Source organism: Pieris napi, chromosome 22 (assembly GCF_905475465.1).
Source record: "Pieris napi chromosome 22, ilPieNapi1.2, whole genome shotgun sequence".
Taxonomy (NCBI): domain Eukaryota; kingdom Metazoa; phylum Arthropoda; class Insecta; order Lepidoptera; family Pieridae; genus Pieris; species Pieris napi.
The window spans coordinates 1,745,430-1,763,615 of NC_062255.1; the positions used below are offsets into that span (position 1 = coordinate 1,745,430).

The following is an 18,186-nucleotide window of genomic DNA, read 5'->3' on the forward strand; positions in this document are numbered from 1 at the left end:
CGCCATTTCTGTCTGCACTGCGCTCCTTAATCTGGCTGTCCACCTTCAAAATTGTCTTCCTCTTTTCTTTTTTGTCCTTAGGCACGGTTCCAATACTTTTTTGTTTTACTTTTATGTTCCTCTTACTGGCACATGCCGCCCATTTCCAATTAAGTAATTTTTTCTGTGCCATCTGCTAGATTGTTTTTTTTTAATTTCGTATTCCTTTTTTATCTCTAATTCTTTTCCCTACAATCGTTCATCGTTGCATGGTCTTTGACACGCCCGTAGTTTTATTAGTGAATGCCCAAGTAATAGACATTTCTTAGATTGTAAAAGTAATATTCATCTCCTTACAATCCCACAGATTCGAAATTCGAGGACTTTTTTTATTAACTTTGTTAAAGTAATGTCCTAACTTAAATAAATGTCAAAAATAAATTAGAAACTTACTATGTTTGTTCTCAGGGTGAATAACAAATTAATGATGGACGAAGAATTAATAAGAGGTAGATCGTTGGCGAAGAAAAACACAAAGAAATCGCCAGCTGATATTTCCTTGCCTTATGTGCCTGGAGGTAATCGTATTTTGTTTCGCTAACAAGTATTGCGTATAAGGAGGAAGGATTGTTTGTTTTGCATTGATAAGGATCCAAAACTAGAGGAACCAATTTTTTCAGTCGAGTTTTCAATCAATCATTTATTGTGAAAGTATTTAACATACATAAAAAATATATCAAACGAAAAGTTGTTAACTAGTGTTTACTAGTCGGATTTTAAAACATTATTTTTCCGAAGTCTTTATTGTGACACCCCTCTTTTATGAAGGCGGTTGCCCTCCCCTAATTTGGTCTATTAAAAATCAATAATTTGGGGTAAAGTCCGTACTCCGTGGGCATATCTGGAACTAAAAGAAACCGCTAATGTTCAAATTGAATTCCTGTAGTACTATTGATATTGTAAAAGTATTTTAACCACGTTCAAGGACTATTTATTTATATGTGATTTTATTTTATAGCTAGCAACAGTCCCATGAAAAAAGCAAAAAAGCCACCTGCACACAATTCAAGAAATCATGATACATGGGATCACAGCGTATGTATTATATTATATGTACTACTATTGCCACATAGTTTTACTATATATATTGTTTAATTAAGTGGCTAAACAATAACTGATAAATTTGTAGTATTAAAATATTTATATACAAGCGGATCCGACAGACGTTGTCCTGCTTATATTTAAAGCGATTAGGATATTAAAGTATGAAAGTACCGACTGCAGCGCCATCTGCCGGGTTGATTTGTGAATCTAAACCATCCAAGGCTCCACCCAAACGCATACAAAAAATATCATTCAAATCGGTCCAGCCGCTTAAGAGGAGTTCAGTGACATACACACGTACAGTTTAATTATATATATATATAAAGATAGAATAATACTAAATGAAATTAATCACACTATATCATATAATTTATTAACAACACCACTAATCGAATAATTAACTATAAGTCACGTGTGTATCTATCTGGTGCGAGTGTCGAAAAAGTGAGAGGGGCCATTTTTTTTTTCTTTTTAAATGGAATCTCTAAATCGAATAGCTGCTAATCTGCGAATAGCGCAAGGCCTCCTACGAAACTCGTACCTTGGCTTGGACCGCGCAACACTTGAGATTTTTCACCTTATAATATAATATTTTTAAAGAGAGGTCGCCTGATCATTAAACAATAATTCCACTGAATAAAATCACCTTCTGTAATAGATGATCATTGTAGGTTCTATTAGTTCTATATATAAACGTTCAGAACAGAATGTCATAACTCTATCCAAAGCTAAGAAAACGTGTTGTCTATGGTGATCAACACATAAGCTTAAAACAAAAATGAGACAATGCATGTAAGAAATCTTTTTTTATATTCTAGAGGAGTAGCGTCGATGCGTCCTACCAACGCACGCCAACAAATCTACCCTACATGTGACTGAAGGGGACTAGGGCAGTTTTTCAGAAGCCATACACCATACACGGCTGTCAGAAAACTGCTGGACATTTTTATTATTAAAATAACTAGTGTAAAATGTTGGTGTCGTCTTTTGATAATGTAAATTATTTAAGCGTTATTTATTTTACGAAAATGATTTTCTTGGTATATTAATAATTATTCTTATTATTTAAATATGAAATTGCAAAAATAGCAACACTGAACTGAGAAAAATACGGTGTATTCCCGCTAAAATTTTTGCTTTCTTCATTCAAAATAGTTTTTTAATTGATGTGAATGTTTAACGGCCAGTATTTTATTTTTTTTGTTATGTAATAAATCTAAAATTAACGAGTACACTAAAATATATAAAATAATGGTATGATTATTTGTGAAATAAATAGTTAGATTTTGATATATTTTGAAGGGTTGATGTTTGTAAATATACTGTATAGTTTTATTACACCATATTCGTACTATATCTGCGTTTTTTTCCTTAGCTTAAACAAAAACACATTGATTATTTATAATTTATTCTAATTGGCAGTTATAATACATTACACAATAAGAGAAGAAAAACTACAATAAATGGCATATTAAGAGTTTTTCTGATACAATTTACTTTGGCTCAATTACCCCAAAATTCGGGAGATTTTTGTAAAAATAATACTGAAGTAACCAATGGTTATGAACCTTTCAAATTATCACAACAACCCATTAAGCGAGTCTAATTACAATGTTCATAAACTTAACCTAAAAATGCATTTAACGAACTAAGTATTTCGGCCTCAAATTTTATTCGTTACATTATTAATGAGGCCGCTAAAATTTGGCCTTATTCAAAAACGTGGACTAGAGATAGTATTTTTTACCATAGTTATGATATTTGTATTTTAAATATGGTAACCCTGGTAACGAATTGTTTTATCTGTAGTCCACGATTAATAATGGCCGTACAAGTTTATACTTCTAGAAGCACCTGAAAAAGCACATAGCAAAGTCTAATTTTCATGTCATTACTAATAGAAGAAAACAATTAGTTTCTCCTATTATTTAATATTATAATGAGCTAATGTTATAACTAAAATAATATACAATGACTGAGTAAATGGTCTTAACATAATAGTAACAATATTTCGAATATCTGACTCCAAAATGGCGGCGCTTATATGACACGCGTTTGAGCGGGAATGCACGCGCTCACCAGCAACTCGCCTCCACTTTCTGTTATTGGGACCTCTTGATGGTAATTTATGAGATCGGCTGAAAATAAATATTTTAGTTAGCAATTGATTACGAATGTACAAATAAATATGCATTTAAAGTTCTGTGTATGCTTGTAACAATCGAAGTAATTAAATGTAAATGACAGCAATTTTTATATGTAAAGTATTTCTTGGTGTTTTTAATTATCTAAAAAACTTGGTTCAAGTTACTAATGAACTCGAATAAAATTTATTCGTAAGCAAAACAATGTCTTCGTAAAACGAATTAACTTTTTTTTGTGAAATACAAAGTGAAACAAGACGGCAACTCTCAAAGTCCGGCTTATGATGAATGACAAAACATTTGCTTTCAGCTATAATATATTTGTATTCTGCGTAGGATAAATGTAGTCCTAATTGTCTTGGAGTATAATTTCGTCGGAGAATGTGTTTGATCGGCATATTTGTGTAATTTAAGAATGAAAATTAACACCTAAAAGAGTTGACATTTGTTTAAGTGTTTAATTTCTTCTATGTCTGACTTGTGCGACGCCATCTTGTCTAGGGAAGCATTTTGGCTCTTGGGCTCAAATTATGAATGTTTATTTCAATTTTTTTAAGCCTCAATACTTGACAATTAAATATATAGAACAATGTACACGTTCTAAAAAAATACCAGCACCGACACTACAACCTTTTATAGGTCTGGGCCCAAGATTTCTGTTTTATGAGCATTTGTCAATCTAATAGGCAAGTAGGTGATCAGACTCCTGTGCCAGACACACACGTCGACTTTTTGGGTCTATGGCAAGCTGGTTTCCTCACGATTTTTTCCTTCACCGATCGAGCGAATCGATCGATCGGGGATCGAACCTACGACCTCAGGGATCAGAGTCGCACGCTGAAGCCACTAGGCTAATTCTCTTTCTACAGTCTAGTAAATAATCTGAAATGATTTTTAAAATGATTTGCGACATTAGTAAGTTCTAGAATTTTCAAGACATATACCTAAGGTATTATGAGAGATCTGCCCTGCGCCTAATAAACGGTAACCATCGCTTGTATCGACAAGGTAGTGTTTGCACCGCGACTCCGCTCGGTATGATATCGCGTAGCCCCACACTCGCTCTGACAATCGGACCAGGAAGGTCCCTTCTGATTTATTACATAGAGCCTGCTCGGCTTCCGATCGGCTGATTAATCCTGAAATATTAAAAACAAACTGTTTTAATGACGTACAAAGTGTTTTTTTAGCTTTATCTATACAGATAAAAATCCGGAGAAAAATAATAATATATAAAATTAGATGTAAAATATTTATTAGTTACGCTTTCGCATTGAATTTCTGTTATTATGTATCTTTTATCTGTATGATTTTAATCTCAGATAAAAGATAGAGATATTACTCAATAAAACAATCACAGGTCACAGAGATGTGTGAAAAAATTGTGGGAGACAAAGACAACAATAGCACGACCATTCCTTTTTTTGTTTTGTGTCTAATCCTTTACATTAAATTGTATTATGTCGGATTAAACATTTATTATTAAAACTAGGCAACAATTTAACGAGACCTTTTATAGGAATAGTAATACAAATGAGAGTATTCATAAAGTTATTGTCATTCACTCTTCCTCTCTCTGTCAAATTGTGTTTACGCTGTGATGAAAAGAGATAACTATAGGTAAAACATTGCAGACTTAGTTTTACGAATACGGGGATAAACATTACCAAATAGTTAATAATTAACAATTCTCTCTAATTTTATAGTATTTGTGTTGCCTTATTTGACGTCGGGATGATCGTCTGTTAGCGATAGGGTTGTCCGTTGCATCCCTAATACTTTATCTTACTTGTTTTTATTTATTTTAATAAATAAATAGCTTAAGACACAAAAGGGATATCTTTAGTTTTAAAATTATTAATTACCGTGAAACCATTCCGCGGTTTTGTTGTCGTCGAAAATGCCGCCCGCCATTTTTTGCTTCCTAAACCATTCCACGACAGCCTCCTTATTCGGTGGTTTGTTGACTGAAAAATAACCAAGAATTTATAATTCGATAGTGAATATGATTATACAGTTGTAAGCTGTTTTAATGCACAATTGTTTTTAATTAAATTAGGATAATGCATGCGACTGGAATGTTGAATGACGCTTGAAGGTAAAGTATATATATATTTATTATATAAGTATGAATATATATTTATTTATTCGTTAAACAAAAAAAAGTGTGTACACTTATGTACGCGCGTAAGAAGTTATACTTCTTTGGCATTATTAAAAATAGTTTTTGATTACATGTAAATAATTAATTACAATTAAATAATCAAAGACTGGAAAAGGAGTCATTATAGTCAATAAAGTTCAGTTTACGTTTGAAAAATTAAATAAATAAATATTTATTATTATTCTCTTACATTAAGTGTAACATAAATTCTATTATCATTCGAATGCTGTTTTTAAATTATGTCCAATGCCGTAGCATCTTCCGTGGGCAACTTCATTCTGTTAATTTTGTGTCACGGTGCGCGCGCATCGTGAAATTTCACTCTCATTAATTTTTCATAACGCGCTTAAAGAAGTATAACTTTAAAAATACCTTGTGTAGGACAGACGGATTCGGGTTCATTGCTTCGACGATGGGCTTCACGAGCTGCTCTTGCTATTTCTCTCATGGCAGCTTCCGCTTCCTTCGCTTTCCTCTCTGACACAACATATAAACATAGTATTTCAACTCAAAGGTACAACATATCAAAATATGTACAGTGTCTCTCGGCTTTGGTTGGTTCAGATTGTCATTCATACAATGATAAACTACATAGCATTACGCCCACCCTCAATAACGACACTGATTAAATAATAAACTCGACTGCCGGCATCATATGTACCGAACTCTCTTCGTCTCGTCTCTCGTCTAAGGAATCCATTCTTTTGTTTACATTAATAAATAGGGATTGCTTGCACGTGTAGACTGTTGTTAGTATGAGTCATGGATATCTATATATGTATATTCTTAGTTGCTCACAAACTTTCATACTGTAAACTTGGCAAGTAAGAGAAAATCACTCTGTATTAAAGAAAAAGTGATAATGATACGCGCAATAGAGGCGGGAGAGAATTATTAAGACTAGTCTGAAATAAACTTTTTCTTTTCCTAATACAGATTTTTCTTCTTTCAATTTAACGATAACTCTTAGTAACGTAAAAGTCATAGTCCCTTGAGTGTCGTTATATAGAGTTTACACTTTACAAATTCAAAAATCATTTATTCATATAGGTAACAAAATGTACACTTATAAACGTCAAAACAAAAATATATATGAAATGCATCTAATTTTACATCTACTGCCAGTATCAAATCAAGGGCGTAGAACGGAAGAGAAGAACTGGCAATAAATATAGATTATAATAAGTATATCTATGTTATACTTAAAACCCCTTTATGTGTTTATTATAGGCGTACCCTGTTCCCTCCACACAGCATCCTCGTCCTTCGCCTGCAACTGCGCGTCCCGTAAGGTGCGCGCGCGCCGCGCTTTTAAGCCCCGCAATATATCGCCCGCTCTAGCCGCCGCTACACGACGCTCCCACGCCGCAACACGAAGACTTACTCCATCTCCACGACACACGTTCGAGTCCTGAGGAGAAAACAATCGCTAGAATTTTAGAAATGTCCTTATTCGTCCTCAAAAACATAATTATTTTGAAGTCAACGGGAATGGACCACTGTCGAAGTAAGCAGGTGGAGAAATTGGCTATGCTAAATATTTATCTGGAATCGCATAGGAAAAACACCTTTTGTATGGCAATTAAGGTGTATAATAATTTACCAAAAGCATTCAAAGATATTCCTACTAGAGTTTTTAAAAATCGACTTAATGTACTTCTTGTGGAAAATGTATTATTATATTATTGGTTAATTGCGTGAAACATTATAATTAATATTAATATGATAACGTTTTAATAATGTCATATTATATCACTACAAATAATACCAGAATTGACTATATATAATGACTCAACATGTATGTAACTTCTATGTAATTTCCTGTCAAATTTGCACGCTATTATGTGTGGCATAATATTCGTACCATTGTACCATAACATTTTTATACCATATTCTTTGCAAATAAATTATTATTATTATTAGGATACTTCTTCTAAGCAAGTAGAAGACCTGTATTAGGGTAAGATTCAGAGGCGAAACTTAGAGAGAGCTAAATACAACTTGCGTATGACAAAGCCACTCCCAGTATGACACTGTCACAGAAAAGACGTGTTAGATTAGAAGTTTATTTTTGACTGGTTTTACGAATAAAGCATGTGACTCTTACTCTTAAGCCAATGCTTACAACTAATATACATATAGTCTCTCACTTGGATATCCTTCTTTCCTTCAATGAAGTTAAAATGCAGCGTATTCTGCTTTAAGTCCAGTTTGATATCATCGCAGTATGTCTTCTCAATTCCTTTTTTATCTTCAGCTTCCAGCGCCGCCATCCTCTCCCTTAGCTCATCCACTGTGCAGTATAAGTCCAATGTATCTTCTAAACTGTCTACGGTCTTTGGAGATAGGTCGAATTTCTACAAAGACAATTTGTTTTCAAAAGTTAGATTTACAAAGATTGTTTTTTAAACAAAGTGTCACTATGTTTTACGGGCCTTTGATATTGAAAGATTGGTTTATGTTTATAAAACGCAACACGTATGTCTCGATGTTTAGACAATAGTTTCTGAGAAAATGAAAGGGAATGAAGATAACAGATGGTAATATAATGTATATGACGGCGCCTGTACCGCCGTACGCGCCTATAGCAAACAACACCTGCATCGAGCACGTCACAGCCGGTTCTTCAAGTCTCCCCACTCTCCCCACTACCGAGTCTATCGTTATAAATGGCGGAGCGGGCCTTACGCGGGCAGTCTCGGCTCTGGCGTGGCTCGGTGCACTAGTTGTATCTTGCGAGCTTATCCCTGACTCATATTACTCTGTGTAAATTAGGAGTGATTAAAATAGAATTATTATTTGAAAATTAAGTGGCATTTTATTTATTAAAATGTCCTACCCAAATCCTACATCAGAAGTGGGATGTAACCACACGACCCACATGGCAGTGACGGCAGCAAAAATGACAGCGATTGTTGGAAGCTCAGAAACAGAATTTCATGGCGTTATTGGAGACCATGAAAACCCCTCAACTAAAGAAGCGATGCATTTACCCGATTTTAATCCGCACATGGATTACCACAGCGAGCATGTGCATGGAGGAGCGAAAAATTGCAAGGTGCTTCTCTTATATCGCCCTGAGCAAGGCTCTGAAAGGTCAAGCATCGGCGTGCCTTTCACGAGTGGCTTTTCCTGGAATGGGGGACCGAATTTAAGGCGCTTTTTATCTTAAGGTACGACTGTCAGGATACGGCCGCCCCATTTCTATTTAAATAACGCCAAACCTAAAGATGGCGAATAATGGCAAGATGAAAAAAATATGACTACCGAGGAAATAGTCGTTTCGAGTGTTCTCGCACATCTTTCACAATGTGAAACGCGTGTTCAACATTTGGCGTTTACAACTGAAATTGCGTCACGTGGATCTGTGCAAAGTTGCAGCACCCCTAGGAAGGTTGAGTCACTCGGGTGAGCAGTTTTCATTTTGTTACGATTAGGGTTCAGAATGAAAGAAACGATTTCTTGGAAATTTAGAGGCAGGCGGTCACACGAGACCTTGTCTTTGACTGGTATAGGATATCCTAGGGTAAATAGTACTGTGCAGATTCTCGTGTGTTGACTCGACCAAGGTTAGGGTGACATAGTGTTTAAAAAAAAAAAACGAAGAGCTTAACCAGACAAAACTTGACTCTAAGTACAAAGGGCCGTTCAAAGTATCTGAAGTCTTTGATGGTGATCGCTATCTTATTAAAGCTTTAGACTCTAAACGGACGTTCAAGTACGCCCAAGATCGTTTTCGAGAAATGTCTGAAGGTCAAGTTGTGATAGATGATTGTGATGTAACGAAGTAGATGTTGAGGCTGTTGGGCCTAGTGGTAGTCAACACAATGCTTAATAGTGCTCGATGGAGGCACCGGTATAATTCTTGATGGAGGCATTTTTGTGGGGATGCCCGAGGGAGGCGTGCCCCGAAGTGGTGGCTTGTGCTCGATAGAGGTACATTGCCATGGCGTTTGGTGACGCCAGTGTGTGTTGAAATTAAGCAAGGTGTTGATTCTGTTGATTTTGATTGATTCTGTTAAGATCGTGATAATGACCATAATAGACCTTCAGCATTTTCGCATCGATTATTTTTATTAGCTGTTATGTGTAAAGAACAGATAGTGTAAACGTGGATATAACGTCACGTTTTTAAGGTCAGTGCTCGCGTGCGGTATTGCTCGATCGAGCTAATCTATCGAGTGAAACCATGGCATAGGCTTTCGTCCACACATTGAGCATTGATCTATCGAGTGAGGCGCGCCGTTCGGTATCACCGAACCGTTCGAGCCAAAAGATGTCTGTGCAATAAAGGAGCGTTCGAGCCAAAAGATGTCTGCGCAACAAAGGATACGGTGACTGTATTTAGCAAGTCTCACAGTGCTTTATAAGAAAATCAAAGAAATTTAAAAGAAAAAAACGTAAAAGGAGGTACTGTGTTAGACATTGGTTAGATCGCCGTTCTGATTACAGCCACGTAAACTTGATTGAAGAGCTACGTGTATGTCCTGAAGATTATAACAATTATTTAAGGATGCCTCCAGAGCTATATGAAGAATTACAATAAACAATACCAGACTGACGCTCGTCTCGCGCCACTCGCAGTCACGTACACACGTTCGAGTCCGGTACCTTGTGTAGGTACTGACCTTTAGTGATTGATGATTTGTGTCATTAACATTTCTAATGATTCGTTTTATTTGGTCAGAATGACCGAGTCTGAGAATTGATGACCTGTGGATTTTCTTTTCGAGAGCACACGAGGACGTGTGATGCGGCAGGGTGACCGTGACGGCGAGGTTACGTTTATACAATCATAGATGTCGTTATTAGCTGTCTCTTTAAGAGATGGCGTTTGAGTCAGGTCTGCGTACGGTTCGAGAGAGGGTGGAGAGGTGGTGGCCGACCACCGCAAACTGTCTCTTTTCTCTACTGGCATGGAAGACATTTTTAAGAAAATTGCAGATAGTTTAAATTCTCAACCTGTGGATTCATCAATACCTATCAAGTTGGTGCCATTTGACCTGGATGTAACCGATTCAGACAAACCAATTGGTGCACTTTAAATGACATAATTATTGAGAAGAAAAATTTAGAAGGCGTTGATTTGATTATTGCTCTTATTCACTGTCTTAAAGGTCGCGCCGCGACATGCCTCACAATTATACAGCCTAATCAAATGACCTGGCAGAGTATTCGGGAAATATTAATTTCGAACTTTGCAAAACCAATGATAATGCAAGAAACTCCAGCTGAAGCAGGTATGCGTCTATGGCAGCTAATAGGAAAAAAAAAATCCGAACACAAATTTGGCCGAAAATGTTGCAACTTGATTTGCAATATTTGTTTTATCTCAATGCAACAACAAAAATACGTCGCGAACTGAGTTCAGCTATTATAAACAGCAAACATCAACTGTTTCGGATTTTACGAAGCTTTACACTTAAAATAACACATGAAGGTTCTTCTATGACTGAAGTAGAACGGAAAAAGTTCCGTCCTTTTAGAGGCGCATCGGGGCAGTGAATGCAGACAGCGCTGTGATAAAAATGGTTGTGTTTTAGTCAAATTGGAATTTAAAAAAAAAAACCAAAAAGCTACTGCTACATCTGCCAAGACTCCAACCATATTGCCAGTCCAGCATTGTTGAAGGGCTTAAGGCCGGTCCAATAATGTTGCAGGGCACATGTTAAAAAAAAAAGGAGAAGTGTTTCCAGTCCAACATTATTGAAGGGCTAATGCCAGTCCAATAATGTTGCAGGGCACATGTTAAAAAAAAAAGAGAAGGGCTTCCAGTCCAACATTATTGAAGGGCTAATGCCAGTCCAATAATGTTGCAGGGCACATGTTAAAAAAAAAAGAGAAGGGCTTCCAGTCCAACATTATTGAAGGGCTAATGCCAGTCCAATAATGTTGCAGGGCACATGTTAAAAAAAAAAGAGAAGGGCTTCCAGTCCAACATTATTGAAGGGCTAATGCCAGTCCAATAATGTTGCAGGGCACATGTTTAAAAAAAAAAATACTGATTGTTTTATTTTTGCAGGGCTTTGAGCTAGACCAAAATTATGCAATGGCTATGGCTACAGGGAATGTAAATTCCGGACTAGCAGAAATTACTGATTGTTTTATTTTTGCAGGGCTTTGAGCCAGACCAAAATTATGCGCCTTAATTTATGTAACTGATGTAACAGAGATATGGGGTGAGGCGCGTGCGAGGACGCACGCATGTCAGTATGGCCGTGACGGCGCCTGTACCGCCGTACGCGCCTATAGCAAACAACACCTGCATCGAGCACGTCACAGCCGGTTCTTCAAGTCTCCCCACTCTCCCCACTACCGAGTCTATCGTTATAAATGGCGGAGCGGGCCTTACGCGGGCAGTCTCGGCTCTGGCGTGGCTCGGTGCACTAGTTGTATCTTGCGAGCTTATCCCTGACTCATATTACTCTGTGTAAATTAGGAGTGATTAAAATAGAATTATTATTTGAAAATTAAGTGGCATTTTATTTATTAAAATGTCCTACCCAAATCCTACATATATTTAGCAACTTTTTATCCTGATTCCATAACAAATAGTAAAAACGCCTGCCAAAAAACGTGGATTTTGGCAGGCGTTTTTACTATTTCATGGAACGTTAGCACACATTTGCTATTATTTTTTCCCAGGCGCAAAAAAACTTGTATCTGTATTTAAAATGAATTATCTAAATTTTGTTGCACTGCATTGTCTATTGAAATTAAAACTATTTTAAAATACGCATACATATCATTCATACCTGTTCTAAGCTATCCAAAGGTTTATAGTCAATAAGATGTGTGAGCTCCTTCTCAACCGATTTGCGCAGCTGGTGTGCCTCTTCTCTTGCCTGGGCGAGTGCTCTTTGCCTTGCCTCTTCAGCTAAGATGCACTCGATAGATTGGTCGTTGGGATGCTCACCCATCACCCACACCTGATTTTCGATCACTAATTATGTATTACCTGGTTTAATGGTGGCACAAGTCGTATACATTTTTTTTGGGGTAGACACCCCTTATCACTTAGAGGTTTTAAAGATAGTAGTCGATTCTCAGACTTACTGAATATGTATTAAAAATTTCATAAGAATCGGTCGAGCCGTTTTGGAGGAGTATGGGAACGAACATTGTGCCATGAGAATTTTAAGGAGACCTTATCACCCACGACCCACACCCACGAAACAAACTATATCTTCTTTACGTACCCATGGTTCTCCATCTTCACCCTTAAGAAATTGCACTTGCTTTTTCCCGTTGGAAGTGAATTTTCGTTCAGTGTCTTCCTTACACACTTTATCATCCCATAGCTGCCAGCGACGGACCTGAAAATAATTTAATATATTTCGTGAGTATGATCTGGATGGTTAGACCTTATTAACACTATTTTAAATATAGTTTAGTTCCAAAGACGCACACGCTGCTCAAGTTTCTCAAGATTTACTGTTCGTGTTGTTTTAAATACGTGAACTATACGTACATGAGTACAGGCAGCCCTAGGAAAAACGGATGGGACGAACTGGTATAGGTCGGTTATCGAAAGCTGGCGGGTTCACAGTACTCACACTAATGCAATTTCACATACAGTATGTTTCAAAATATGATTTTTTTGCCATGCTATACATTTTAGTCCACTCATACACGACGGACAGTCTATTCATGATGTATTTATGATTGTATTTCAGTTTGACATCACGTCTCGCGCTTATTCACAGACACTACACAAGCACAAAGTTTTTTGGTTAAATATTTGTATGGAACTACACCATTTTTGACATCTTGAAGAAATTCATTATATAAAAAGTAATTGTCTTTTAACGCAAGCAGGACATAGAAAAAAAACATACACGTAATGATTGTGGTAATTTCAATGATCTATATTTTTTTTTATAGCAAACGGGCAGTGGCTCATCTGATGTTAAATGATACCGCCGCCCATGAACACTCAATGCCAGAAGGCTCGCGGGTGCGTCGCCGGCCTTTTAAGAATTGGAGCGCTCTTTTCTTGAAGGACCCTAAGTAGAATTGGTTCGCAAATACTTCAGTGGGCAGCTGAGGCAGTGTATTTATTTAATAACAATATTTAAGCAATAGAAATGCGGTCTTTAATTCGAGGTATGTGCGTACTTAATTTAATTAAATCGGTTCGCCGTGAAAGCGTATCATTTGTCGCATTAAACGAGTTTTAATTATTAGTTAGTTAACTAAAATAAAACCGCGGGCGTTTAATTAGAATTTTGGTAAATTTAGTTTCACAACGAAATTGTTGAATTTGCCTAAAAATATAATTAAAACCAGACTATTCCCTAAGATCAGGGCGGAAAAAGAATAAAAATAAAAACAATTTAGACTAAGACATGTTCAAAGTAGAGTCTAATTTGTATTCTACTAGTTTTTGAATCTTAGACTATATGTTTTAACATACCTTTAACAATAAAATTTAACTGTTTGCAAGAAATGCTAATAAAAAACACAACATAGTTTTTATTTTTCCACAGATCAATATGATCGAATTCTATGTGGTATCAGTGTAATAGACTATAGATATTCAAACATCGTTACAGTCTACAGAATGAAGTTCCCATTATTATTTGCCGCCAAACTTGACACTCGGCTGTTGACATTTGACAGATGGTCATCGTAAATCGTTTCTTTTAGATCAAGTGTAAAAAACTAATGTTATTTTATATAATTTAATAATTCTATTTACCGATAGTTGCGAAATGATTGGCATTATTAAGCTCAGCCTAATAGCTTTGAAGAGAAGGGCAAATTGTCTAAGACCAACCTTGAATAACACGGATTTGGTATTTTTAGAACAATGAATCGTGACCAATGCGTTAAATCGTTTAGGATATGGATTTTTATGGAATTCGATACAGTATCGAATTGTTAAAAAAAGTGTATTAAAATTGTCGTTTAAGTAACATTTCATTAGTGAAGTAAAAAATGAATTAAAATAATCCTGTAGCGAAGTATAAAACAAATCGTACCACATAACTCCAAATTCAGGTACAAGTTTGGGGGAGTTTAGCTGTAAAATTTAATCCGATAATTGCGGTTTAATAGGGCTGATAGCTAAAGAGTTACAATGAACTGGCAAGTTTTTTTTAATGTAATACGAGGCAAACGGTCAGGAGGCCCATGTTAAGTGATACCGCCGCCCATGGACACTCACATTGCCAGAAGGCTCACAAGTGCGTTACCGGCCTTTTAAGAATGCAATATGCTCTTTTCTTGATGGACCCTAAAGTCGAAGTGGTTCGGAAACACTTCTTTCAGTCGAAATAAAAATATTACCTGTTCTTCTCTCATTTTGCAAAAGAGAGTCTGTTTCTGTGTCTCGTCCAGCTCGGCGAGGATCTCCGGGTCAACCCACATGTCACGAAGGATCTGCTGCAGCATGATGCTTGCTCTGAAAAAGAGAATATGATAAATAAGTCGTTCTAAAATTTTTGTAAACGTAACGATGGCGCAAATACAAACGGATTGGATATTGGCAAGGACTTTTGATAACATTTTATTTATTTATTTATTAGTAATCTTACAGCTAACTTACACATTATAAAACAAAGCACTTAGACAACATACAATGCCAAATCAGATTACATAGATAAACAATGTAACAGAAAACATAAGTACATTAATAGACAAAATATATTTTTTTGAAGAAAACTGAATTTTCATAAAACAAACGACATTAATACATGAAAAAAGAAAAAAACTCGATTGTTGTACTAGAAATTTTATGTTTATTTTTATATGACAGGTGAAAACCGCCGCTCATGGATACCTGCAACGCCAGGGGTTAGCGGGTGTGTTGCCGACTTTTATAAACCACTAATACGTGTTACATCTCTCAATAGACCGAATTAAACGTGTTTTTAAAATGTCAACCAGTGATTTCCCGTTGGTGAATGTCAAGATGTGCCATTTTGCAAAACATTAGATAAGATTACGACTAAGGGGTTTCCCTTAGAAGAAATACTTTATAAATATATCTTTTTAACAACACTTTTGACTCAAAGTTTATATTTAAAAAAAAACAATCAAACTTTTTAATCAATAATTTTTAATTTTTATAAAATATGGTTTATTGAGTTTAATAATTGATATTTGATTCTAATCTATACTAATATTATAAATAGGAAACATTTACTACTCTTGACTGATTACTAAACACAACTACAACGTTTTAGGTCTGGGCCTCAGATGTGTGCGACAGCTCTATTAAGAATTGGTACGCTCTTTTCATGAAGGACTCTAAGTCGAATTAGTTCGGAAAGATTTCAGTGGGTAGCTCCTTTATTAATTAAAAGTATTGCATGAAGAAAAGCTATTTTAAATGTTCCCCTGTGGTTAAACGAAACAAGTGCGAATAGAGCAAATTTTTTACCACACTCATAATGTGTAGTAAAACATTCTCGTTTCCGATAATGTCCAATAACATAAGTGTTTAGATTTGTGAACCCTTAGATAGCCAAGTTTTTGTTAGCGTCGCAACAAGTTAGTTATAAGCTTACATTTTATACCATTAAAGTCAGTTGTTACCCAGCTTCAAACAAAAAACAAAATTAATTATCGTTATGAATCCCATATGTACGATTATTACGGTTGGGATTCCTGGTACTTAGGTAAATAATGTTCAGAGGTATTTCTCAAGTTTAATATTAAATCATGTTTATAGTCAAGCCCCCCACGGGTTCATCTGTACATTAATTAAATTAATATTTCTACTCGTTGTCCAGACCTCCGTAACAAGTCTACCGACACCTACAATTTTAGACTACAAATTACCACTATGACGTCACATCCTGAATCGTGCTAAAGATATACAAGTCAAGTCAAAATCATTTATTCATTTAGGCAACACAATGTACACTTATGAACGTCAAAAAAGAAATAAATATTAAATGCTTCTAATTTTATATTTACTGCCAGTTCTCAAATCAAAAACGTAGAACGGACGAGAAGAACTGGCAATAAACTCGCCGCCACTCTTTTTAATCGCCAATTTTGATGTTTTACACAATGTTTGTAAGGAGCTGCAGCCATTACACCATGTTCCACATGACCGCACGATGAAAATTATTTCCTTTTGAAAGCTCTGGTTAAACGAAACAGGAAGCACGGGTTCGAATTGAATTATTTTTTACTAGTCCATTTATTGAGGAGGTTATAGGCTGTATAAATTATAAGCTAGAGAAACCGTAGGGCTTTGCTAGTAAAAGATAAAGATGTCCACATCTCATTTACTTGGACACGTGATTGATGTTTAAGTTTCTTGTTGCAAAATATTCAGTGCGTAACGTATGCAAACAATAATATTTGCATTTTTACACTTTCAAACTAATACAATGTTCTAAGTAAGAAACTAGGGCAGAAACTTTGTATTTATACCAACCACCCACTGAAATCTACCAGCTACCCACTAAAATCTACCAGCTACCCACTGAAATCTACCAGCTACCCACTGAAATCTACCAGCTACCCACTGAAATCTTTCCGAAATAATTCGACTAAGAGTCCTACAAAAAAACAGCGTACCAATTCTTTAACGAGTTGTCTGGCATTGTGTCCATGGCGTATCTCTTAACATCAGGTGAGTCTGCTGCCCGTTTGCCCTCTATTCTATAAAGCATCATGCTCAAACAACTACAGTCTACAGGTTACATGATAATATACTTCCTGTTAAGCTTATTTAAAAACACCAATCGTAAACACTGAATATTTTTAAACTTTGAAACCATTCAACTGTTCTCAGAACCAACATGACACAATGGGACTGACAGTGTATGAATATTTATATACAGGAATGAGTAACGGGAACTCATACATTTTCTCAACAACAAAAACTCAAAGATTCTTATCCTGATATTGCGTCTTTGACGTCCAGAACTATTATTATTTCAAGACCGTTATTCATAGAAACTGAATCAGTGTGTGCCCCCTTACTAAAGCTAAACTGGCCGTTCTTGCTTTTACGAGAAACGGATAAGTATTTAATTAAAACGATATTCTAGAAATAAAAAGAAAATTAAAACGATTTTTTTTATAGAACAGGGGCAAACGGGCAGGAGGCGCACCTGATGTTAAGTGATACCGCCGCCCATGGACACTCAATGCCAGAGGGCTCGCGAGTTCGTTGCCGGCCTATTAAGAATTTGTACGCTCTTTTCTTGAAGGACCCTAAGTCGAAATGGTTCGGAAATACTTCTGTGGGCAGCTGGTTTCACAAAGTGGTGGTGCGCGGCAAAAACTAGCTTGAAAAACTCTCAGTTGTGGAACGGCGGACGTCAAGGTGATACGGGTGGAATTTCGTATTCTGCCTCGACGTCCGATGAAAGATAATTAGATTTAAAAAGTTTGGTCCTCGTGTCAATGTAACTTTAACGCTGGCAGCATTTCCTCACTGTATTGCGATTCCTATTTGTTGAGCGTGAAAAGCACCAGCTCTGGGGTCACAGGTACTATCTATCTATGCAATGACTAAACTGTCTAATTTCTCTAAACTCATCAAGAATAGTTATGTAACATGAAATTTATCCTTTAGTTAAACGTTTACTATGTTAATTTGTCTTAAATAGAAAGTTCATTTGACGTCGTAATTATAATAATACGAATCTAAACTTAATTTAATTAAAAGCATATCATTTGGTCCCATCACAAAAAGATTTACAATATTCTCCAGGTACTCTTTAAGTACTGTTACCTTTAATACTGTTTACAGGTACTGCCATAGGTACTTTTTAAATTTGTTTTAATTTTCAATTTATTCATTCTTTATAAAAGAATATTGAAAAT

General features: G+C 35.9%; 2 protein-coding genes across 2 annotated transcripts in view; one reads left to right on the forward strand and one right to left on the reverse strand.

Moving 5' to 3' along the window:
• LOC125060950 (cyclin-dependent kinase-like 1) overlaps positions 1-2,258 on the forward strand; it is a 38,411-nt gene extending 36,153 nt beyond the window's left edge. The window contains exons 13-15 of the mRNA XM_047666077.1: positions 448-557; positions 998-1,074; positions 1,902-2,258. Coding sequence (XP_047522033.1) covers positions 448-557; positions 998-1,074; positions 1,902-1,958 — 244 coding nt within the window. The 3' untranslated portion in view covers positions 1,959-2,258. The remainder of the gene's footprint in view (positions 1-447; positions 558-997; positions 1,075-1,901) is intronic.
• Positions 2,259-2,474: 216 nt separating this feature from the next.
• LOC125060827 (SH2 domain-containing protein 4B-like) overlaps positions 2,475-18,186 on the reverse strand; it is a 39,535-nt gene continuing 23,823 nt past the window's right edge. Inside the window, exons 2-10 of the mRNA XM_047665931.1 lie at positions 14,683-14,797; positions 12,591-12,707; positions 12,147-12,320; positions 7,542-7,748; positions 6,628-6,802; positions 5,764-5,868; positions 5,093-5,194; positions 4,172-4,366; positions 2,475-3,221 (exon numbers count right to left, since the gene is read on the reverse strand). Of these exons, the coding sequence (XP_047521887.1) occupies positions 3,124-3,221; positions 4,172-4,366; positions 5,093-5,194; positions 5,764-5,868; positions 6,628-6,802; positions 7,542-7,748; positions 12,147-12,320; positions 12,591-12,707; positions 14,683-14,787 (1,278 nt within the window). The 5' untranslated portion in view covers positions 14,788-14,797 and the 3' untranslated portion in view covers positions 2,475-3,123. The remainder of the gene's footprint in view (positions 3,222-4,171; positions 4,367-5,092; positions 5,195-5,763; positions 5,869-6,627; positions 6,803-7,541; positions 7,749-12,146; positions 12,321-12,590; positions 12,708-14,682; positions 14,798-18,186) is intronic.